We start from the raw sequence: 24,292 nt of genomic DNA on the forward strand, positions 1-24,292 counted from the left end.
CACAGACCTACAGTGATGGTAGGCATGGGTGAACCTGTCAATTTTGGTTTCTTTCGGTTTTTGATTCAGTTAACTGTATTTCGACACCAGTTAGCGATGGAAAATAAAAAGTCCTTATGAGAATTCATCAAAGCTTTAGTGCAATTTTCACCTAATATATCTGTACACATTTTTCTATGCAACTTTCCCTCACGTGCACATTTTCGCAAACCAACAGATGACATTTGTGTATGTTATTTTCACTAATGTGTGTGTTTTCATGCACACTTTACCACAGTATATTCATTTCCGTACACCTTACTTGGCCAGAGACCTGAATTGCAAAATTCGGAGTTGTGCAAATGTATTAACTTCACCGCTGCCACCAAGCGTCTTCTATTGCCACCTCCACTAAACAGCCATTTAACCTTCCGGACTTCAACTGACCCAACCACTGAGCTATGACACCTCTCCAGAATAATAACATAGGTAGCACTTTCTTGATGAGCACTCAACGAAGGGACTTCCTGATTCAGGAACTAGGGACATGATACTTTGGAGCTGAGATCCAACAAGCTACTGTGAAGATAGGAAAAACTCTCACTACCTACACTTCTTTCGATGATCCAGAAGACTATGGGGAAGGTCTAAGGCTACTAGCCATAATGACTATGACCCAACTCTGCTGTCAAGTTTCTGGGAATCACAAGTGGATAGAGAGCTGTTGTGACCAGGTACTGCTTACAGGCTTACAGGCTCCTGAAGGAGCGTCTCCACCCCCATCATTCAGCCCGGACACTGAGATCCAGCGCCGAGGGCCTTCTGTCTGTTCCCTCACTGCGAGAAGCAAAACTACAGGGAACCAGGCAGAGGGCCTTCTCGGTAGTGGCGCCCGCCCTGTGGAACGCCCTCCCATCACAGGTCAGGGAAATAAACAACTACCTGACATTCAGAAAAAACCTGAAGGCAGCCCTTTTTAGGGAGGTTTTTAATGTTTGATATTGTTGTATTTGGTTTCTGTTGGAGGCCGCCCAGAGTGGCTGGGGAAATCCAGCCAGATGGGCGGGGTACAAATAATAAATATTATTATTATTATTATTATTATCTGGTTGGCCACTGTTAGAACAGCCAGTTGGACTACACAGATCACTGGCCTGATCCAACGGCCTCTTCTGTTTGTACCAGAGCCAGATGCAAAATGGTGGCTCAGGAATTAGTCGCCTACCACAACCCCTGTCTTATGCACTGGGAAGACCTGCTTACAAAACACTATCTGCATTACTACAGAGTCCTGATTCCAGTAGCCAAGCTCAGGCAGGAGAGAAAGCCTTTAAGTTGCTACTACAACTGGGAGCCAGTTACACTTATTGATCTACCACAGATTACCCAGAGATCCATCAGCAGATCCGAATCAATCATCAGTCTAGCCTTGCTGTATATCAGGTTGTAGAAGTTTTGGCTGGCTTGGGTAGCAGGCCAAAAATTTGTGGTAACCGCTGATCCTGACTCTCCCTCAACTTGGAAAATGAGTGGGTCTCATGCCCAAAGGGCTGTGCATGGCCAGAAACCTTCTTGCATCAGTATCTCTGAAGCCCGGCATGAGGTCAGAAATGAGTCTGCATATTTCTCCCTTTGCATTTCCCACAAATGTATGCGCTGAGCTAAGAAAGCGCAGCTGCATTTGTGGACCCTTGCCGCTCCTAGCACTAATGCCTAAAACATTTTCTTCCTATTTGGAATCATTTATTCAGCAACATGTAAAGAAGAAGAAAAGATTACTGAAGAAACAGACATGTGAAGATACTCCAGTTTACACAGCAGACCCAACGGAGAGCATTGTCAACAAACCACATAAGAAAGGGAATATTTTAGAGGAAAAAACTGTTCCTGGGATTACTCTAAAGAGCAGAAAATGTTAAACAGATGCGTTCCAGCCACATAGTAAAAAGGCTGTAGATGCCAGAACACCTTGTCTCAGCATGCTATGTTTCCATAAATATGGTTCAGAAAAATGTTACTGTCTGCAAACATAGCTGAATAAGACTATGGGGTGCGGCACTCATCTTGCTTTCAGGCCGAGGGAGTCGGCGTTTGTCCGCAGACAGCTTTCTGGGTCATGTGGCCAGCATGACTAAACCACTTCTGGCGCCATGGGAACCTGAGTGCATGGAAACGCTGTTTACCTTCCCGCCACAGTGGTACCTATTTATCTACTTGCACTGGTGTGCTTTCAAACTGCTAGGCTGGCAGGAGCTGGGACAGAGCACAGAATCCAGGACCGGGGAACCTTGAGGCCCTCCAAATGTTGGGCTCCAGCCCATCAGCCTCAGCCAGATTGACTATGGTCAAGGGTGCACCTGCTTCTGTGAAGCATTCCTAGCCACTGAACTCTCAGTCTTCCTAGCTGATGACTCCCCAGTTCTAGCCAACCACTCCTACCTGTCATTTGCATACCAAAATTGTTGCAGTCCATCCCCACCAGTGGTCATATCCCCCAGTTGCAAGATCCATGAATATAGATTGGGGAAAAGGTTGGAGTTTATAGTACCTCTCCCCACCTCCAGCCCCAGACGCAAACAACTCACCCCCTAGGAGAATATACCTCCATACAAGCTGTTTCAAAACACTGCAGCATTTTGCCATTCCTTGAGTAACACTGACATCTGCCGGTTCTCCACAAATACTGTCTAATTTTAGGTTAAGTAAATTATTAAAATTATTTTTGGGCCAGGGTATTTTCAGAATGGGGTGTGCTCACCTAAGAATAATGGTGTGCTTGCATCATTAGTAAGCTCATTGGGATCAGCTCCAGATTCCAGAAGAATAGCAACGCACTCCAAACTTCCTCGACCTGCAGAAAGATGCAATGGGCAAGTGCCCTCAAATGTCTTCGATCTTATGTAGCTATCAGAGGGTGCTGGAGACGATATAAAATAGCATTGCAAAATAGCATTAGAAAACAGGTGATCCTTCATTTTGGAGTGGAAGCAATAGGAGAAGATAAGCTTACACTGACTTTGATGGGCTGGATGAAGTAGTGAGGAGCTAAGACAACTGATGGCCTTCTCAGCTTCAAAAGGCAGGTAATCTACCCCTAAGCCATAGCCTTTCCCCAAAGATCTCCTCTGCATGGTGCTGTCATGGTTTTTTTTTATCTGCAGAGCAATTTTTGTTTTGTTTATTAAGTTGCTTTTCGTTACAATTATGATTTTGGATTGCAATTTATATCGCAAACTCCTAACTAGCTCTAGCTTTTAAAAGGGTTTTAACAAATTATTACTTTCCTTGGTTCTATTGTGCAAATTTAAGATTACTGCTAGTTGCGGTTTGTACTATTCAAGTATTTTATTGTACTTTATTCACCTTTGTGTGAATTTACACAGAAAAGCAGCTCACACATCAAACAAACAGCTAAATCCAATGCAATGTTGGGCATCTCCCTATGCTGAACCCGCCACAAAGCTATTATGGCAAGAGTTGTTTCATGAAGAAAAGCGGGCTGATCATGTGACTCTCATATAGGAGTTTGACTTGGAAAACCACAGCAGAGGTGAGATTTTAAACCAGGGACTTCATTGATTTACAGCAGTTTCCTATACAGCAATTCTAACCAAGTAAATCCTACTGAATCCAACAAGGTTTACTCCCAGGTTAAGTGAGATTAGGATTGAAGCATTAGCTATTACGCTACACCAGCTATCGACTGCTACTCGACATGAATACCGCAAGGCAAAAGGTCCACTGCCAATTTGCCTTTGCTTATTGCTAGTTGGGGAAGGATTGTAGAAGTTCCTGTGTTGCTAAAGCCGGGCAGGGCTGATAAAAAGCTCCTGTCTGATACCAAGGAAAGCTGCTGCCAATAACTCTAGATGCACCAACAATCCAGCCCTGTATAAGGCAGCTTCCCATGTTCCCTCCCTAAATCAAGACTGCATGGCCCACAATTTGTGTAGCATTTACTAGTAGGAGATGCAAGATACGTTGTAGATTCTGCCTTTCTGGACTCCAGTACTGGAGAACAGTGGACCCTAAGACACTGTTTTTGTATGAGACCCAGTTTTCCTTTACCTGCACGAATTAAGAGCTTCAGACATTCAGCTGCGTTGTGAAATGCTGCTTCATGGATTGCCATCCAGCCCCTGTTATCAGGGACATCAACACTATAACCCTGCTTGATAAGCTTCTTCAATTGCTTGGCATTGCCTTCTCTCGCTGCAAGCCCAACCGCAGAGCACCTGTCCGAGTAGGCTTCCGTGAAATCCATTTGAACAGAATCCTAGCAAAACAAAACAAGACACGAGAGAAAATGAAAACACACATGTTGACTGACAAAGTTAGCACAGATCATGATGCTGACAATACGTCATCTCAGCAAAGATTACACTTTTTGAAGTAACAGGTGGGTAGCCGTGCTGGTCTGCCATAGTCGAAACAAAATAGAAAATTCTTTCCAGTAGCACCTTAGAGACCAGCTGAGTTTGTTCTTGGTATGAGCTTTCGTGTGCATGAACGAAAGCTCATACCAAGAACAAACTCAGCTGGTCTCTAAGGTGCTACTGGAAAGAATTTTCTATTTTGTTTCGACTTTTTGAAGTAGAAATCTCAAACTTATCTCGTTTATAAACTAATCTGAGGAAAGTGTTTTGAAGCCTGTGTGATAAAGATAATGCTTTGGATCTCGTTGACATCTGAAGTCTTGCTTCAAAATGTCTGAGAACTAATCATCTTCCAAGACAACAATGCCCACTTATACCACAAAGAACTCATAACCCACCTACTCTCAGCAGCCAGAAACATCATAACCAGACACTGGAGAGACCTGTCAGGAGTAAGCATGGACCAATGGTACCAAGTAGTATGGGAAACAGCCCAACTAGAAAAACTAACCAGTAAGCTTAAACTGACATGGGGACAAACAGAAGAAGACGCCTTCACCCCAGTATGGCTCCCCTTCATCACACACACGGCCCAACAAGACTATGACAAAAATCTACTGACAGCATACAAATCAATATGGCTAACCTGACCAAAAACACTCACCCATCCCACTCACACGGGAAACCAAAGACCACCACAGCCAACCACAAATGAACAATCGCACCCTACGCCAACCCCGACCTCTCTCACCACCAAAGGAGCACAAGTGAACAACAGAGAACCTGCACAAACCACGCTGACACCAAACCCTACATATATTAAGTAAAATAGAAATATCATCACCTCACCCCACCCCACCCACCTTCCCCACCCCTTTTCTTCCTAATGTCTCAACAAACGAAACTGATTTGTAAAAATGTTACATGGAAAAAATACGAGAGAGACATTGCACTACCTTTGTAAATCAAGAAAACCATTAATAAAATAAAATAAAATAAAATGTATGTGAACTGGCATCGACAGACCAGGCCCCAAATGAAAAAGGTACCAGTAAGTGAAATTCTGCAATGATGCTTGAATGACACAAGTTTCAAATGTCTCACGAATTAACATTTTTGTAGGCTTAACAGAAGTTGGAATAGCGTGTAGGACAATGGTGGCACAGCTACTTCTCTATCTACACAGGAATAGGCTAAAATCTGCCATCTATGCTCTGGTAACCTCAAAGATAGATTACCACAATGCATTATAAATGGGGCTGCTTTTTGGACAGTTCAGAAACTGCAGCTGCTGCAGGATTCAGCAGCCAGGTTGCTCAGCAGGGCAAGGCAATCTGAGAACCTGAGACAATCTGACTACCTTTTAGTTTCAGGGCTCAATTCAAAGTGCTGGTTTGACCTATAAAACCTTACAAGGCTCAGGGAACCTTACATACCTCAAGTAACACCTCTCCCCTGAGGAACCCAGACCCTGAAATTGTCATCTGAAACCCTCCCAGAGGATGGCAACACAAGAAAGGGCCTTTTCAGTGGTGGAATCCCCACTTGTGGACTGCTCACCCAAAGGAGGTTATCTGGCATCATCTTTGTCTAGTTTTAGGTGTCAGGCAATACCTACCATTTTAAACCAAGTTTTTAGCCCTTATTTTGAAGGGTTTTAAAGTATTTGTGTTGTTCAACTCAGTGCACCTACTTACAGGTAAAACTACGAGTCTTGTGGACCTCAAAGACTAACGAATCTATTATGGCATGAACAACTGAAGTTTGCAAAATAGTATAGTCTCTTAAGGGTGCCACAAGTCTCATTTTATTGGTTTTGAAACTAACAGGGCTACTACTCTGGAAATTCTTACTTGTAGGTAGGCATGCACAATAATTGCACTGTCACCTCCACTGTGTGCCAAACAACACATTACGTTAAGCATGCACAAAATGCCACTTTTATCTTGCAATTAAAGCAGCCAATCCGCAACTGTTGTGAGTGACCATTAACAATAAAATTGTAAGAGTAACCTCTCCTCCCCTTCTGAACTTATTAACATGTGTGGAATTATTATTATTATTGCCCTGGCATGCATCACTTTACACTTGTTTACACTGAATTTTACATTTTCCTGTTGGTGGCAATCACAAGCGGAGGGATAGAACCATTGCAATATGGTCCTGACTGTGAACTTCCCACAGGCATCCCATTGGCCAACGGTGAGAACAAAGATGATGGACAAGATGGGTCTGTTGGCTTGATACAGCAGGGCTCCTCTTACAGGCAAAAGGAGGCAATGGCTGCTTCATCTCCGCTTGCTCACTCGCCCTCATACTGCGGGCAGTGCGATGGGGCGAGTGGGACTGGGGAATGCACTTGGTAGTCATAATGTGTTATGGGCCCTACTGCGAAACACAGTTCAGTACTCTCCCCCCATTTAGTTTGAGTCCATCCCAATATCCAGTCTTGTATCATCATTGTGAGCAGAAACTCAATGAAGTATGCAGTGCATAACTTCAGATATATATATATGAATGAAATTAACAGATGCGCCTTTGTATATACTGTAATATGAATTGACATGATGAAGTTATGTTAGAATACTGCAATTTAAATATTCTGTTTCTCTTGGTTTGGTTGGCCCCCTAGAGCCCGTGGGTCCTCCTGCACAACACGCAAGGTATAGCCGCGGCTGGGAATATTGGTAGCTGCCTTATACCGACACCAGTGGCCCATATAACTCAGCATTGCTCGCACTGACAGGCAGCGGCTCTTTTCCCAGCCCTATTCGGAGATGCATCCACCTGCACGGGACCTTCCGCGGTGCAAAGCGGGTGCTCTTCCACCGCGCTTGCAGAGGAGTGCATTTGGTGGCCGTGGAAAGGACGAGTGTGACCAGACAGAGGTGGCTTTGGGGGCCAGGAGATGGTGGGGGGGGGCGGCGGCAGCCCAAGCCCCTTCGCTGGCTTGCACGCTCCTCTATTCTACCGCCACGTCTTTCCAATCTGTGCCGCAGGACAAGGAGAAAGGAAGGAGAGCTTTGCAATTTACCGTATGGATCACCTCTCCTTAAAAGCAACCGCTGCTGACCAGCTGCGTTTCTGTTCAAATGAAGGAAAGGGGGGGGGAAGCAGCGGCCTTATGAAGCCCAGCCCTCCCGCATCGCGCCCCCCCCCTCCCGCGACACTTTTCTAGCACAGAAAAGGATGCTGGGAGCTGTAGTTCAGGCTGGCCAACCCACTAGAAGTCCGCGTTGCCTTTGACCCGCAGGCTCAGCCGCCTCTAGCGGCGACAGCCGAAGGAGAAGCACGTGGCTCGAGAGGGGAGCCGGCGCTGGAGCCACGGAGGCTGGGGCTCTCTTTGGGCTCGGTCGCTCGGCCGAGCAAGCTGCACTACAAGCCCCAGGGTGCCTTGCTGAGCGATCGCTCGCCGGGGAGAGCATGCAGAGCTCCGGCAGCCCCCAGCAGGGCCGCCCCCTGCCTCCCGATCCCCGGGAGAGCGAAGAAGAAGAAGAGAGCGGCGGCGCGAGAAGCATGTGGGTGTTTGGCTACGGCTCCCTCATCTGGAAGGTGGATTTCCCTTACGAGGATAAGATGGTCGGGTACATCACGGGCTACAGCAGGAGGTTCTGGCAAGGCAGCACGGATCACCGCGGAGTGCCGGGAAAGGTGAGCGGCGGCAAGAGGTTGGGAGAGGATGGGGAAGAGGCAGGTAGGATTCGGAGATACATCACGGTTCTCCTTCCGTGGGAAGGGCGCACCGGGGCTGGAGTTTGGCGGAGTTGCAGAGGACTGAAGGGGAATGGGAGCGGGTGGCAAGGCACTTTCCCGGCCGGCCGATATAAATTGTGCCGCCGACAACCCATTGCAGAGGTGCTGGGCAACTAGCCCCGCTGCCTTTTGCCCGGTCACCGCAGGTACACAAGCGCAAAGACGGCTGTCTCTCGCTCTGCAGGGGAAGCACAACAATAAGAGTGTCTCTCTGTCTTCCCCGCACACAGAGAAGTCCCCAGAAACTAGACGCGCTTATTACCGCTCGGGTTTACTCTTGTCACAGACAACCATGTGGGTTTTGTAACCGCTCACTTTCCTGCCTTCCTATGTGTACACATGCACGCAAACACACACACACACACACACACGCTTTTCTCTCTCCATGCCACGCAAAAGCCGGTTAGCAAATCAGTGCAGCCACGGATGCAAGATGCTCACATTTTCCTGATTATGCTGAAAGGGGTGAAATTGAGCCTTTCCGAAGTAGTACGAGAGGACAGTAGATGAACATTAGAGAGAACATTTGAGGATGTTGGCACAATTCCCAAGACGGTTCTTCCTTGTGTACCTTTGCTTAATTGCAGTACATTGGGTCACCTCTTACATAAGCTATATACACCACCCTCAGCTGGTTATGCTAGGCACCAAACAGGGTGGGTTACTATTAAACTTTCTTAAAAGACCAGGGTGGGTGTTGAGATAGACACACATAGACAGACACACACACTTTATAGTTAAGCAACTTTTGTGGACCTTTTAATGAGAAGAGTCTGGCACTGTTAAAGCCTGAGGTTCATCCCCTGTTTGGGGGAGCACAAAGGATGGGGGGTTCCCATCTTCAGTCATGTGTCACTGCATTATGTCAGCATCTACTGCACTTATTTTTTCTTGAATATTTGTCAAGAAAAAGTGGAGTTTAATCTGGGTAAACAAACAGAAGTCCTAGTTTGTTTGTTTTTTAAAGAACTTTATAGATTCATAGCCCAATCCTGTGCATGTTTTCTCAGAAGTCATGCTGAATCCAATGGGGTATTTCCTGAGATATTTCAGACAGAAGGGAGAGAGTTTATGTTTGGAAATATTTAGGTCAACTTCCTTTTTTTAGGCATAAATACGTAAGGTTGATGTATGTGTTTGGAAGAATTGCAGAGAGCACTGTAGTTAGGGGGGAAATGCTCTCCCTCATCAAAAACTCCCCACAACTGGAAACCTAGCACATTAGGGAAGGTTCTAGCCTAGTCTCACACCTAAAATACTCATTCTTTCTGTGCAGAGATGTTTTGATGTGGAAAAGCAAGCTGCCATGCATGCTCCACCACTGGCTTCCTAAAGTGGCATTCTAACAGAAAAATACGATGCAATTCTTCTGAACGTGTAACTCGGTACTTACACCAAGAATCTTGGAAACAATAGCTATGTTGAATCCCATGTGGAATTGCAAGCTACTCCCTGGCTAAACTCCCCCCCCAAAAAAAAAAAAAAATTATTACAAGTGACATAAGCAGGTATATGCGTTTCCCTTCTTAGGATGCTGGAGTTTGCTGAGGCCCAACAATTCTGTAGTTCTTTCCCCTAAAACTCCCCTTAAAGCACACCCTGTACTCTCATCTTCCCATTCTTCTGTCAAGGCTAATGTTGCTGTTGTCAAAAATTCAGATGGGGGTGGGTGGGTCTCAAACAATTTTATTTCTTTACATGGGGAGCTTGCTGTGATGAAGACAGAGATCTTCTGTCCTCTTTTATTTTGTATTACCTGTCCAAATAGCTAAACTTAGTTGCTAACATACCAGATGTCACTAATACAGTTATCAGTACAGCTTCTCCTACAGTATTATATTCCTTATTTTCCATTCAGTATGAATATAATCCTGCCTATAATGTTGAACCCGCTGCAAATCAATTTCATGAATGACTTCAACTTCTATTGAGTGTTAAGAGGAAAAGAATTTCTGTATACTCTATCCACACCATCCCTACCTTTATAAGCTACTATCATGTCTCTCTCTCCAACCCCACCTTTTTTTTTTCTTAATCCCCTCACTCTTTTTTAGAGATCCTTTGGGGACTTTTCAGAATTTGCTTGGGATTTCACCATCCAGGAAAAATTGGTAGTGTTCACAAACTTGTCTACTTTACTCTAGATCACGGTTCAGAGATCTCTCTAGCGAACATTGGCCCAATAACAGTCTCTTCTCTTTTTTTAATACTAAAGTGCATTTAGAAGCATAGTCATAATTATATTTGTAGCATTATCTTCAGCTTCATGTCACAATTGATAAAATTAAGGCTGTTAGCTACTAGAAAAATATCTAAGCAACTCACATCCATTCTAGCTAGTGTTTGTATGAGTTTCAGTATGCTATTAGCAGTATAAAGAACATAAATATTTCATCCACCCATCAGAAGTTTGTGCATCCCAAATTTCTGAGGAACTCTCAGAAACTGTTCCATTTCATGGAAAGTGCATTTTTAAATGAATGGAAATAATAGATTTTAAAGAACTTTGAAGTACTTTGAAACCCGGTGTGCTTCTCACTATACAAGGGCTATAGAGCTTATATAATTCTAAATAGCATTTGTTGAGCTAAGGAAACAATGGGATCCAGAAACATCCAGAAATCTAAGAGAATGGCATTGACAGGGCTGGGCTATGTTATTTACAGCTGCATATGCGGCAAATTATTCAGTCATCAGAAGTACTTAGCTGACTGTCAACATACATGAAGCAACACTTAGAAATAATTGGCATTATTTTGTGAATGAGAATAAGCCATATTGTTGTTTATTATAGCTTGTGCCTTTCAGAACCCCTTACTTTACATTTACCAAATTCACATCTCGAACCTGTAGTCCTTAAGATACACTTCTGGGAATCATTTTAAGGCGCATCATAATATTTTGTGAAAACATAGCCATAAATCTACAGAAAAATGCTAAATTGATATAATGTATGTTGCATTTTTTCTTTTGTTCTGCATGAACAAGAAGTTTGCAACAAAGATTAAGACTGACAGTCTGACTCAAACTGCAAGACAGACAACAGCTTGTTTTTAAAACAAAAAAAAGGTACAACATGCAATTCAATTAATTGTACAAAACATTATTAATGACTACTCTGGGTAAAACTGTTTCTTTAAACAGCTGAGCCAAGTGCTGATTAGTAATTGGTGTACAGAAAATATATATAAATGACTGTTCTTTAGAAGAGCAGGGAGACAGTAACTACATACAAATTCTAGTGTACCTCATTCTTATGTCCATTTTGTTGACAACAGCCTTAGGTCACATAGTGAGTTCATAATTGAGGTTACACATCAGCTCAATATAACTATTTAAGGCCGATTCTGAGGACTGATTCTGTCTCTCTTGTAGGATTTCAGCAGGTATTGCTCAATCAGTTCCAATCATATTTCCATCATAAAGGCTAAATTTTACTTTAAGAAAAAATACAGGAAGCTGGGTTCTGAGCCCTTTACATTTTGGAACTTTTATAGATTTAGTAATATCCAACAGCAAGTAATTGACTGTTCAAAAATGCATTGTGCCTATTAGTTCTTGAAGGTTAAAACAAAAATCTGTTGCACTCCAATACTGCTTCAAACAAGCATGATACAACCTAAAAATGGGAGAATAAAAAATTATCTATGGCAATGCCAAAACTTTCAGGAGAGAAAATGTTAGCACAAGACTTATTTTCTTTTTGGACTTGAGTCCTATTGTTTTGTTTCCATAAAAAAACCTTCTGAAATGGGTAATAAAATAACAATACTTTTTCATCATATCAAAAAGAAAAAAACAGCTTCTTGCTTCCCCCTCCCAATATAAACACAGAAAAATAATCAGAGTTACAGTAAACCAATCTCTCTAGCACATATGAATTCCACAAAATCTGTATTTAAGAGTGCAATGCACTTGCCTCCTAAAAGGTAATGCACTGAATAAAGCAGTAAAAATAATAATTCCACCGGGGGGGGGGTGTGCAGGTTGCAATTTATCTACCACATCAAATCAAAGGTCCATCTAGTTCAGTATTCTGTTTTCTCCAGTGAACAGTTCTATCTTAGCTTATTTCTTTCCTAATGGCAACAGAACTCCAGCAGCTGCACAATAATCAGAAGTCAGAAATTGTTGTGCTGAATATCTCACATATAGTTCAAAATATTCCTTAAGAACATGTGAAACATAGGTGAGCATTGCAGTTTAAAAAAATCTTAACTCCAATTTGTTAACCTGCCAGTTGGGTTTAACACTGCTTAGTGCCGCTGAAGCCAGCAAAATTAAATAGAAATAATTCCAAATAATTAACTTTTAACCCGTTTGTAGATTTGGCTCTAGGCACATTGGTATTTCTTCTACTCATGCCCATTTTTTCTTTCTAATAGGCACTTTCAGTTGCTGTGAAGAGGACTGAAAGAGTATTAAATGATAGGTCAAGGCTGTTGCCCCTCCTTCCATCATTGCTCACTCACAGAGAAGGGACGTGTGAACATGCAGGGGTACAGCAGGTCCAGGGGACTCCCTGGGTTAGCAGAAGACCCTAATTATGTGTCCAACCATGTTATCCCATGATGCTGCCCTTTCAAACACCGTACGGCTCAATTCCTTCAGATGCATCTATATCCTCTTGCTCACTACCATTATGTTCCAGCCAAGCTGCAATATGGGCTCTGAAGCAAACAGATGGCCATAGGTCAGCTTCAGCTAGCTGGCTGCTACCTACACCAACTGTTCCCTGCTTGCAACAAGTAAGGGCCAGGGCATGTATGCCAACATTTTAAGCCATGGTGGCTAGCCTGCCACTCTCCAGACACTGTTGGGTTACAACTCCCATCACCCCTGACAATGGGCCATGGTGGCTGGAGCTGATGGGAACTGGAGTCCAACAACATCTGGAGGACCACAGTTTAGTCACTTTTGGTTTAAGTAATATGCAGTTTGGCTCTAGGATTATCTTCTCTTTTCCTTTCTACTCAAATGCACCACAGGGAGAAGGTAGGCCTGCTCATTCTAATCCAGAATAAGGACACGCCCCAGTTTGGATATAGTTTCCCATATTGTATGTGTCACATTTTAGCTGTCCCTTCTTCCAGTGTTCTCAATGTGGTGTACATATTTCCCACCCCCTTATATCCTCATAACAAGTATGTGTGATAGGTTAAACATGAGAGTAAGTGAACTAGTCCAAGACCACTTCTGACTCAGGATTGAACCCAGTTCTCCCCAGCCCTAATCAGATTCTGTAACAACCAAACCATACTAGCTCTGTTCTCCCTGGTTATAATGGTAAAAAGTAAGTCCAATCCGTAGTTGGGAAGAGGAGGGAGCATGCAATCCTGCAGTCCATTCCAAGTTTTTACTTCCCAATTAACTTTTGAGTTGCACTGCATCTGCACTAGCTTCAAGACACAACATTTTGGTCAGTGTTATGTAAATCATTAGAGAAAGTGCTAGTAAGTGTTCAGCCTTTAACTGGGCCATGCAGTTGTCAGGCTTATAGTGTGTCTGCCCTAAGCACAGATTTGATACAGTACCACACAACATCAGAAATAAAGGTCACACTCTTCCAAATAGATTGTATTGGTCTGATAGTCTTGTGGTCCTCTTTTTAAATATATATATATTTCCATTTTTGCTACTGATTTAGTAATAAAACTTTTTACTGTGATATTTCTTTTAATTTTAGCCTGGAAGAGTTGTGACACTTATTGAAGATCCTGAGGTATAGTAGATTCTGTTTTTATATACCATTAAGTATATACATTTTTCTGGAAAACTCAGAAGCATATTTTGATAATACTGTAAAGCTGTATTTCTTTAATTTTGAAATACAGAAAAAGTAACCTGGGCTGCAATCCTATGCAATTACCTGGGAGCAAGCCCTACAGGACACAGTGGGACTTAGTTCTGAGTAAACATGCATAGAATTTTATAGTTAATAAAGCTTACAATTTTTATCCAAAGAAACTCAAGAACTATTTATTCAAACCCAACCCATTTCTTCAGAGATATGTTCCTTCCCAACAGTAGGCAAGACTGTTTAACCAGGGGTAGTCAACCTTTTGGAGCCCATGGGCATATTTGGAAAAATTATAATGGGCAGCATACACAGGCACACAACATTCTATGCCTGCCCCTGCCTTCTCCACCATCAATTCGGCTCAAAATAAAGTGTAATTTGCTTGGGAAATGCAGCTGGAGCTAACCCTCCCTCCCCAGCTACAATCTCCATAAAGATCATCCTGCCTTGAGTTGTAATTACGCTTCAAATAAGTTTTCCATTGGTTTTCTTTGAAGCTTAATTGCAATGCAGAGCAGGATGATGAGGGGGCCTGGGAAGGCCTTGGCGAGCTGTGTGGCAACCACGCAGTTTAACTCATTTCCCGGAGGAAGCTAGTACATCTGTCCCTGAAGAGGAGTCTCTCTTGATTCACACAGGTTGGCCTCTAATAAATCAATTCCTGTCCACTTTTGAAGACTCCTGTTTTCTGTACTTGAGCTTCCAAGTAGGCCACACAGGAGGGGACTTCCTCTCCTCTGAAGGCAGCATGGCAACATAGGCTACTAGCCTATTGGAGGCTAGCAAAAAAAAATGCAGGCTAGTGACTTTTGTGGCTGCAGTAAACCTAACAGTTTGACACTGCGCCAAAAAAAAATTATGACCTTCCCTTCTCTCAGTGATTTGTGTAGCCACAAGACATTATATCGCAGGTGATGTTCCCAGCCAGTGACCCTCTTTCATCATGTTTGGGACATTTTCTCAGCAAGCTGCTGTTAAGTATGTGATTGCCCTCGGAGGGTGGAAGGGCTGTTTAACATCTTCCATGCTTATTGATGAACTTCAAAAAATGCTTCCCTGCCCCAGTCCCAGCCAAGGCTATACAGAAAGGGAAAGAAGGCTTTAGCCTCATCCATCAGCCAAATGAACAAAAGCCACAAACAGCTGTTTAACACCAGCAAGGGGAAGGCAGCCCAGCCCACGCTAGACACCATTGCCCATATATAGCGTGACAGTCCTGGCTTGGAAGAAGTGATCTCTTCTACAAATAATAAAAATGTGGGAAACAAACAAGAATAAAAATGGCCAGTTCACCCTTTATTTTTCTTGTAATATGTAAACCTGTAGATTTCAGAGGGGGCTGGGGAGAAGAGATGACAAGATACACTCGCAATATTCAGAGACCACTTTTTACTCTTGCCTAACCTGCTGGTTATCCAAGGCAGGTTCCACACCCCCTCTAAAATGAAAGATACACTTTTGATCCATAATTCCAACACACACTTTAGTAAAAACAAAATAAAAAATAAATTCCTTCCAGTAGTACCTTATGAGACCAACTAAGTTTGTTCTTGGTATGAGCTTTCATGTGCATGCACACTTCTTCATATACACTGAAGTGTATCTGAAGAAGTGTGCATGCACACGAAAGCTCATACCAAGAACAAACTTAGTTGGTCTCTAAGGTGCTACTGGAAGGAATTTTTTAATTTTTTATTTTGTTTTGACTATGGCAGACCAACACAGCTACCTACCTGTAACATACTTTAGTAGTTAGGTATACTCTTCATTTTAAACTCTTTCCCCATTCTTAGCATAGCTATCAAATTTTATGCAAGAACTTTGATATTCATACCTCCTGCGAATTTGCATGGTGCTTTAAAGGTACTTTTTGATCATTGCCAATGGCAGAATGCTTTTATTTTTATTACATCTATTAAAATCTGCTTGGAATAAAATGTGAAGAAATGAACAGAAAGGTTGCTTCTGTATCACTTGCTGAATTGGGTGCAGTGTAGTAGCTATGACTGTAATTCTCTGCACCATTACAGAGAAATAAGCCCTGGTGAACACTGTACTACTTATTCCAAGAAAACATGCCTAAAATAGGACAAAAAACAAGGGCCATGTAGTTTCTATTTCAAATTAGTGGTGAACTTAAACCCCTCTTTTAGTCTATTTTCTGCCCATCTTTCCACCTGCAATATGAAGGTGAATAGTGAGCCATTTTACCAGACTATTATTGCAATTACTGAGATAATGGCTGCATTCACATGTCATACTAAGCCATGGTTTCGACAATGTGTATGAACCACAGCAAGCAGTGGGCTTGCATGCTTCCCTCCTGTGCAGCCAACAGCAAGAATTGGGAAGTTCTTGCTTCTGATTAACTACAACTCCCTGTGTCATTTAAACCAAGAAATGTGGCTGATGCTAACCATGTTAATTTAAACAAACCAGCTTCAGAAACCATACTTAGAAGTTTGTTTGTTTGTTTGAAATTAATCATAGCTTAGCGTTGTAAAATAACATGCCTTTATTATCTTAATCTAGTAGGTCTCACCACAACACTCATAGTTTGTATCAACCAGTTTGCCATACAACCATGGTTAAGGCAAAGTAAAAGCTTTACTCATCCTCCTGGCCACCAGGTAGGAACACACAAGCCTGGTGTTTGCTGCCACTTGTGCATGCCATGTTAAATCATGGTTTAAGCATTTCAAAGGTGTAAAATTCAAAATAGCAGTATTATTGTTCTTAAAAATTTCAGCATATTCGTCAATCATAATCATCCTTTTGTAATGTGGATGGTGTTGCATAACCAGCCATTGTTGTTCTTCCCTGGACTTTACCCACTTTCTCTGTAGGCAGTGACACCAGTCATTTTTAAATGTTAAGAGCACATTTGAGTGCAACACAGCTTAGAAACTGAAACATGGAACTTTCCATTTGATCGGAAAAAAACTGCTTGAATCTCAGAAAGTTTCCCTGTAATGCTAACACTGAATTGAGATCAATGTAATAGCTGCTATAGACTTCAACCATTTTTTGTAGTTGACAAGGCCAGCAAAATACAGCATAGTGTCTGCCATTGTGAATTTTCTGTACCTTTCTGGTATGTTTTTTCACACTGCTGTGCAGTTGGGACCCCATTATGCTAACAGACAGATTCCTCTATAAGCAAAGAATAGTTCAGCTTGTGTGTGTTTTCTCTCTCTACTGTATTTGTCCTGGTAAAACAAACTAATTCAGATCAATGCAAATAACAGCTTTTAAATCTATAGTCTGTAAACAATCTTCAATTATTAGTGTACCACTAAAAGTGCAGTAAAAATAAGAAGAAAACTACTAACTTTCTTATTTTATTTTAAATATCACTACACTACCACAACCATACCTGTTTCAACAGTACAGTACTTACAGGGTTACATGTTAGCTTAAGCAGGGTGAAAAAGCAAGACAAGTCTGGAAAAAACAAGAAAGGGGAATTTCCTAATATTTAACAGAGTTACTAACCACACACCAGATAAACCTAACATTGACTAAGTCACTTTTAAACACAGGTCTCTTTTAGGACAGGACCAGATAGTACAGTACATGGCAATAACTCAGCGTAGTGTAGTGTTGAATTATGGCTGCAGAGACCAGGTGCAAGTTGCCTCCCAGCCATGAAACTCACTGGGGGACCTTGAACCAGTTGCTGTCCCTCAGCCTAATCTACCTCACAGGGTTGTTAGGATAGAATGTTGAGGGAGAGCGCTATGCACACCACTTTGAACTCCTTGGAGGAAAGGTGTAATATAAACATAATAATAAATAAATATTTGCCAGGTAATACCTTCCTTCTGGTAGCTTTCCCCCCCAGCCAGACTTTGAGACCAGATATAAGCCTGTGTGGGAGGAAAAACAGGATGAAGAGAGGGGTGTAAGCTCTCCATTTTCCCCTTCAAATACCCGACATGTCATCACCAGGATTACCCAGGAAATATGGATTTTGGAACATGTAGTAACTTTTACACACAGATTTCCTGGACATTTCATGAAGGAGACATTGCATGTATGCACTATAGATATAAACTCACCTGAAAACCTTTCAAGCAGGGATGTGACCCTCCAGATTTTGTTGTTTCACTCTAACTCCCATCAGCCCCAAGAAGGATGCCAGGGACAATGGGAGTTGTAGTCGGACAACATGCAGAGGGCCAGATTCCCCATCCCTGATTTAAATTGCTTCCTTTTGCATCATTAAAGTGAAGTATGTTTTATCTTCCTGGTTGTGTTCTTCAACAGGGCTGTGTATGGGGTGTTGCATACAAACTGCCACCAGGACAAGAAGGCGAAGTAAAAGCATATCTTGATTTCCGAGAGAAAGGTGGCTACAGGACTACAACTGTCATTTTCTATCCAAAAGATCCCTCAGTGGAACCGTTTGATGTGCTGTTATATATCGGAACCTGCGAAAACCCTAACTACCTTGGACCAGCACCTCTAGAAGAAATTGCCAAACAGATTTTTAATGCAGTTGGTCCCAGTGGAAGAAACACAGAATACCTGTTTGAACTCTGCAACTCCCTTAGGGATCTCGTGCCAGAAGATGTAGATGAACATCTTTTTACTTTAGAGAAACTAGTAAAGAAACTCTTAGAACAGGAAGAAAGCAAAAATGTCAATTCCATATAATAATCACCTTGTTGTTTCAAACAGTCTCTTCATCATCAGGAGAACAGTTTCACTGATGACAGTAGTATGATTTCAAGATGCTCCATGTGGACTTTGAATATATTAATTTTCATGTTTCATTCAGGGCGCTACTGTCATTGATCAGTAGAAAATTATGTTTAAAGCTATGTCTTCAGGAGTTTAAGGGAGGAGGAGCTTTGAATTTTGGTAAAATTTTAAAGAATGCATTTCTCTCAGTTTCTCAGATAAGAAATAATTTATGCCCAATTTAAGTTTGAGGGAAATTTTTTTTGATTTCAAGTTATTTATATTTTTCTTCCTTTTTAAAAAAAATATAGTTTGGGACTAGATCCTGCACTCAGACAGACTATGGATGCAATCCTATACATATGTGCTCAGGAGCAAATCTCCTTACACTAGGCATGGCCAAACTTGGCCCTCCAAATGTTTTGGGACTACAACTCCCATCATTCCTAGCTAACAGGACCAGTGGTTAGGGATGGTGGGAATTGTAGTCCCAAGACATCTGGAGGCCAAGTTTGGCCATGCCTGCCTTAAACAAAGTGAGACCTGCTTTTGGGAGTAAACTTACATAGGATTGAGCTGTATGTGTTGCCTTAAACCTCAACTACACTTATTTAAGAGCAATCCCAGTGGGACCAGTCTATAGTGGTTTGTGGATTATAGCACTGACATGGAAATCCTATGTACACTTACTTGGGAATAAGTCCCATGCAAGTTCAACTGATTTCAAAGTAAACTTCATAGGATTGCACTGTAAGCAACAGTTATTCCTATGCAAAGACTAGGATATTTTAAAAACAACTTACTACAGGATATTTAACATTTTGTTAAACTCCATGAGTCAGCAGTTAGTTTATATATAAACTATCTGCCTCTTGATAAAATGAGCCAATATTTGCATGTGAAGGAAACTGCACTTTCCTTTTAGGATGTAGGAAGACCTATAGAAGCAGTGCCTTCTATATTGGTGCCTTATATTTTCATCACAATACCTTTTAAAAAAACAATTTAGGGATATGACTTGAATTTACAATAGCAAGAATGTTCAGAAACTCCCATACTTAATCACTAGGCATAGTATTTTCACAACTATCCTATGGCTAAGTGCACACACAATGGTGTGTAAGAATCCCACACACACCCCGGTCTATCTTGGGTCCTATCACTTGTCAGCTTAATCACAGATTTGTATTACATATTTATCAACACTAAATTATCATTAACACTAACTATACCTTCTAACCAGGATTTGCAATCCCCAATTAATATGGGAACCTTAGGTAACTAGTGGTGCAGATTTAATGCTGAACTATGGTAAAAAGCAAACTGGTTTTAGAAGTGCAGAAGCTCACAGCTCACTCCCAATCCATTATCCATAGGTAAGAGATCAGCAGTGTTACCGGTATGTCTGCACTAGACCAAAGACTTCAAAGGGAACACCGACTTTCAGCAGCACTTACTCTCAAGTCAGTGGCAAGGATTTAAAGATCTGTTCTTTGCAGCCTGTGGTGCTTTGTACTTACATTTCTTAACGAGCACCCCACCCATCCCTATGGTGCATGACAAAACACTTCTGAAACTGGGGGAAGTTTCAAAAGTATTTTTAACATGTCATGGGGGATTGGTTTCTGAACCAAAGTCAAAATTCCCACTGGGTAAGCACAGGTAGACTGTTGGGGTAGCCTAAAGTACCCCTTTGCATACAGACTATTGTTTGGGATTGAGATCCAACTTGCATAGCAGGTTAATCTCAGCCATCATTTAGGCACTTTTGAAACTTCTACTCCATTTGCCATCCTTTGTCTGCACAACTTCCACCCAAATGGATGGGCGCTGTGTTAACTTTTCTAAGGGATAAATGATGGCCTCATTATTGCAATAGATTCGCAAAAGGAGTTTCCGTCCCAACTGTGAATTTCCTTGCTTCTCATAGTTTAAGTTATTTTCTTTAAGCCTTCAACAGAAGCATATTTTTGTATTTTAATATATATATAGATATATAAAGGTTCTCTTCCAAGTGTCAAGTGCTATTCCATTTTCTCATAGCAAAATGTGGTTCTATATTTCTTTCCATTGTTCATACTGAAGCCTGTATGACTTTGCATCAGTAACAGAACAATTATTTATGTTTTGTGTCCATAAACCATCTCTCTTCCTTTTTATTAGTTGCTTGTAAAATGTTCCATTGCATTCCTTTGTGTGTGAGAGAGAAAGAATGTAACACCTGTTCAATAGACTGAGAAAAATAGTTGTGTTGGGGAGTTGTTCTTAATGAGAACTATCTTACTACAGACCATAAATGGCTTCTTCAAATTACATGAAAAAATTGCTTACAGATTATGTAAGGATGATGGTAGATAACTACTCCAGTCATTATAAAAGCATTTCCACAAGAAGGTATTAAAGGTTAGTCTTTACCCACTAAGGCTACAATCTCTTCCACTTAAATCATAAGATGAGGACTTTAGCCTAATATAGTGTCTTTGACCATGGTCCAGCAAACAATTAAACCAGCAGTATATATCCTAAGGAGCTTCTAAAGTAGCAAACACCATACTACTTTTTTTCCTTTTCTTTTTTCTAGCTGAAGTTTTAAAAGCAGTTTGTGGTATGGCGCAGGGGTCTCCTGCTCAAAAGGGGTGGGATCAAAAAATTCATTAGGTGCACCGATTATAGGTGTTTGGATCAGCTCCAAAGAGTGTTTTAATGAATCAGATACAGAAGAAACAACTCAGTGAGTTAAAGCTGCAATTCTATAAATGCATATCAAAGTGTCCAGAAGTATCCTTCATTAGAAGGATATTGCCAATTTATTATTTATTGGCATAACTTAGACCTAGTCACCTAGTTCACACGCATATTCATCCTCACAACATGAGCTACCATGCTTGTGTGAATGAGCCATCACAGACCTTGACGTCAGAGACAGAACTTTCATATTGTCTGATGCCATTTCAATTTGCAATACTTTTGAATTGATTTCACACATTCTACTGCAGTTAAGAATTGAATAGTAAGTGAGGCTCCCATAAAAAGTGATTATATAAATGCACCATTAGCAACATGAAAAATATCATAAGTGGTCAGTCCTAAAACACTCTTCCAGTCAGTCCCCCTGAAATCAAGGGGGGGTCTGCATCTGAATAAACATGATTTGGATCAGGTGCACTGTATTTTCATGTATCCAGAATCACAATATTTCCTGCATGGTATATTATTTTAATCACACACAGTATAGTTCAGAAGCAACCGAATTCCTATCCACCATCTTAGTTCACTAAAAAACTAACAAGACACACTATGGGATCAGCAATTTTTATTATATGTCTCAGAAGAGCAGCAGACCTAACATATCAAGCACAGTGTATTTTTTTTCTCTTCTGTTGAAGAATTGAGTTGTAAGAAAAGAGTCCCTACCTGCTTTGACACACACAAATGCTAAGTTAACATATGTCACCTTCAACAGTCACAGGCGAACTCCAGGGAATCTGAAATCAAGCACAGAAAAATTGCATGAGCGGAAATATTAGACGTTTGCTTGAATTACTGTGCACAGATGGTCAGAAGGGAAATCCATCCAATATAATACGCCCCTAATTATAGCTGAGCCAATTCACAGAGTACGATCACATGCATTTCAATCTCCCTTGGCTTCTTTTGGACTTTTGTGGCCGCATTTGTTCCATCCAGGATTCTGCATAAGGAGGAAAATAACTGAGTGCAGGAACAGGCTAATTTGCTGCTTGCCATACTTCACCCTGACAGGAAGGAGGAAAAAGCAGACATTTCTGCTCCTGTGCAAGCTACGCACCATCATGCTGACCTGCAGCAAGCCCCCCAAATCTGGCTTACTAGGGAAGTAGCCAAGTCCCACTTATGTGGGAACGCTATTCCCTTCTACAAAACATTGTGAAACAACCAGAAGGGAAGGAATTCAAGACACACATGATCCCTTGTAATCTCTTCTTTTCACAGCGAGGCGATTTGCATGTTCTCCCACGGGGAAATACGATTCATGCGATCTCAACACCACGCAAAATAAGATCCCCGACGTGAAATGCTCAAATTGGCTTAAGCCTCATTGGGCAAGGAGAAGATTGTGTACGTACTTTAATAAGGAATAGGAATAATTTATTATTGGCCAAGTACATTTTCCAACATACTTGGAATTTGTTTTGGCTACATTGCAATGTAAACATACAGACACTGTTCCTCTCACAATACAAAGAAGCAAAGAAGCCCCACCCATAATTTACCTCCCCTTCAGCTATACAACTATGAATTTAACAATTTAATGTCACAAGGGAAAAAACTATTCTTGTGCCTGGCCGATTTTGTATATGAAGTCCTGTAGCGACGTCCAGATGGAAGTAAATCAAGCAGATGATGACCGGGATGTAAAGGATCTGCTACAATTCTCTCTGCTCTCTTCCTAACTCGGGTAGCATAAATTGTCTCTTTTGAAGGCATAAGTTAATAAGTTAAGTGCAACGTACGTCGACCCAACCACCTTGCAAGAGGAGACGGCTGGAAACATTTATTTTAAAAAACAAATAAATAAAAATCCTCAAGGAAGCAGGAAGGAGGTGTTTACTCAAGACATCACTTCTCAAAGGCACAAAAGACTGGCCTTGAGCTGAAACATTTCGTGGAAAGGGGGAGATCCATGGAGCTGCGAAATCTCTGGATTCAGGGCCTGGCCTGGCTGGGTGAAGGCCCATGAAATGTGTTTTTGCATCCTGGGAAGACGGAGAGGCTCTTTGGGCGCCTGGTTTCCTACGCTCGGGGTTTTTCTCCTCCCTTCATAAAATGTCACCAGCCCAATCTTGGGGAAATACTTTACCAAGACGCATTCAGAAGGCGAATTCTGTAAACCCTGGGGAAAACTTAGTTCTGTCCCGCCAAGGCCTATGCAGACAACTAAGAATATACATCCTCCCCACAACGGTCAACTGACGTCTTGTTTTAATTTCCGGTTTTTGTTATATTTTGTCTTTTTTATGTATCCTTGTAAGACGGCTTGGTATTTGTATGTGACACACAGCACTACGTAAATATATGTTTGGAGATATAACACGGCTGCTTCGCTCCATCGCCTCACAAACTGAATATTTTCCCTCACGGGCTGAGAAGGCACTGCGCATGCTCCGGCGGGAATGTGGCCGCTCCACACAAAACAGCGCCGAACGACCGAACGCCGTCCGTCGCCGGAGGAAAAAAGGCGGGGAAACTAACCTTTCGCGATTTTTTCCGGAATGAGCCGAAGACGGGCGGAGGCGGGGGAAAGGTCGAATGCTTTGCTCGCCTCCGTTCCACTCCCCCGCCCGCTGCTCGGTGTTTTACCTCGCGCCGTCTCCCCAGGCAACGCGCTTGCCGAGCCTGTCCCGGATGTTGATACGGCTATTTTTTTTCTCCCCGTCTCTTTTCCTGGCGTAGTGACAATGCGGGCTTCCAATTGGAACGTTCGGATGAAGTACATGGAGAAACTAAATGTAAAGAGTGGCACAAACACATGGTAATGTGAGGTTCCTTTAAAAAAAAATATTTACAGCGCATGCGAGGAACCTACAAAGGAACTACAAATCCCACCAGTCCCAGCAAACATGACCGGCGACAAACGGGAGTAGGAACCAGCTGCTGCAACTGGTGGCCGCCTCTACATTTTTCCTACTGGATTAAAACCGACGCTGGGAAACTGCGG

The 24,292-nt window shown here is 42.1% G+C and overlaps 2 protein-coding genes across 8 annotated transcripts in view; one reads left to right on the forward strand and one right to left on the reverse strand.

Annotated features, from left to right (window-relative positions):
- Positions 1-24,002, reverse strand: part of ASB3 (ankyrin repeat and SOCS box containing 3) — a 42,148-nt gene extending 18,146 nt beyond the window's left edge. Inside the window, exons 1-4 of one of the 6 annotated variants that reach the window (XM_033145074.1) lie at positions 23,830-24,002; positions 22,049-22,081; positions 4,048-4,255; positions 2,738-2,896 (exon numbers count right to left, since the gene is read on the reverse strand). In XM_033145074.1, the coding sequence (XP_033000965.1) occupies positions 2,738-2,896; positions 4,048-4,243 (355 nt within the window). In that variant the 5' untranslated portion in view covers positions 4,244-4,255; positions 22,049-22,081; positions 23,830-24,002. Of the gene's footprint in view, positions 1-2,737; positions 2,897-4,047; positions 4,256-7,389; positions 7,464-16,995; positions 17,220-17,725; positions 17,778-22,008; positions 22,082-23,829 lie in introns of those variants that run through there. The other 5 variants (XM_033145076.1, XM_033145073.1, XM_033145077.1 and 2 more) reach the window with 5 other exon arrangements.
- On the forward strand, positions 7,644-18,891 carry CHAC2 (ChaC glutathione specific gamma-glutamylcyclotransferase 2). 2 transcript variants are annotated; one of them, XM_033145078.1, is made up of 3 exons: positions 7,646-8,006; positions 13,795-13,830; positions 18,178-18,891. In XM_033145078.1, exons 1-3 carry the CDS (start codon positions 7,779-7,781, stop codon positions 18,565-18,567), a joined length of 654 nt encoding a protein of 217 aa, XP_033000969.1. In that variant the 5' UTR covers positions 7,646-7,778; the 3' UTR covers positions 18,568-18,891. The 2 variants fall into 2 exon arrangements, with proteins under 2 accessions (XP_033000970.1, XP_033000969.1); XM_033145079.1 differs by lacking the exon at positions 13,795-13,830 and having other exon boundaries at positions 7,644-8,006.
- Positions 24,003-24,292: the final 290 nt, after the last annotated feature.

This window comes from Lacerta agilis, chromosome 3 (genome assembly GCF_009819535.1).
Source record: "Lacerta agilis isolate rLacAgi1 chromosome 3, rLacAgi1.pri, whole genome shotgun sequence".
Classification (NCBI taxonomy): domain Eukaryota; kingdom Metazoa; phylum Chordata; class Lepidosauria; order Squamata; family Lacertidae; genus Lacerta; species Lacerta agilis.

Bases quoted from the DNA above. Each gene is read 5' to 3' on its own strand.
- CHAC2 (XM_033145078.1), top strand. From the start codon at position 7,779: ATGCAGAGCTCCGGCAGCCCCCAGCAGGGCCGCCCCCTGCCTCCCGAT. The intron at 8,007-13,794 runs GTGAGCGGCGGC...TTTTAATTTTAG, and splicing joins ACCGCGGAGTGCCGGGAAAG to CCTGGAAGAGTTGTGACACT. The intron at 13,831-18,177 runs GTATAGTAGATT...GTTCTTCAACAG, and splicing joins CACTTATTGAAGATCCTGAG to GGCTGTGTATGGGGTGTTGC.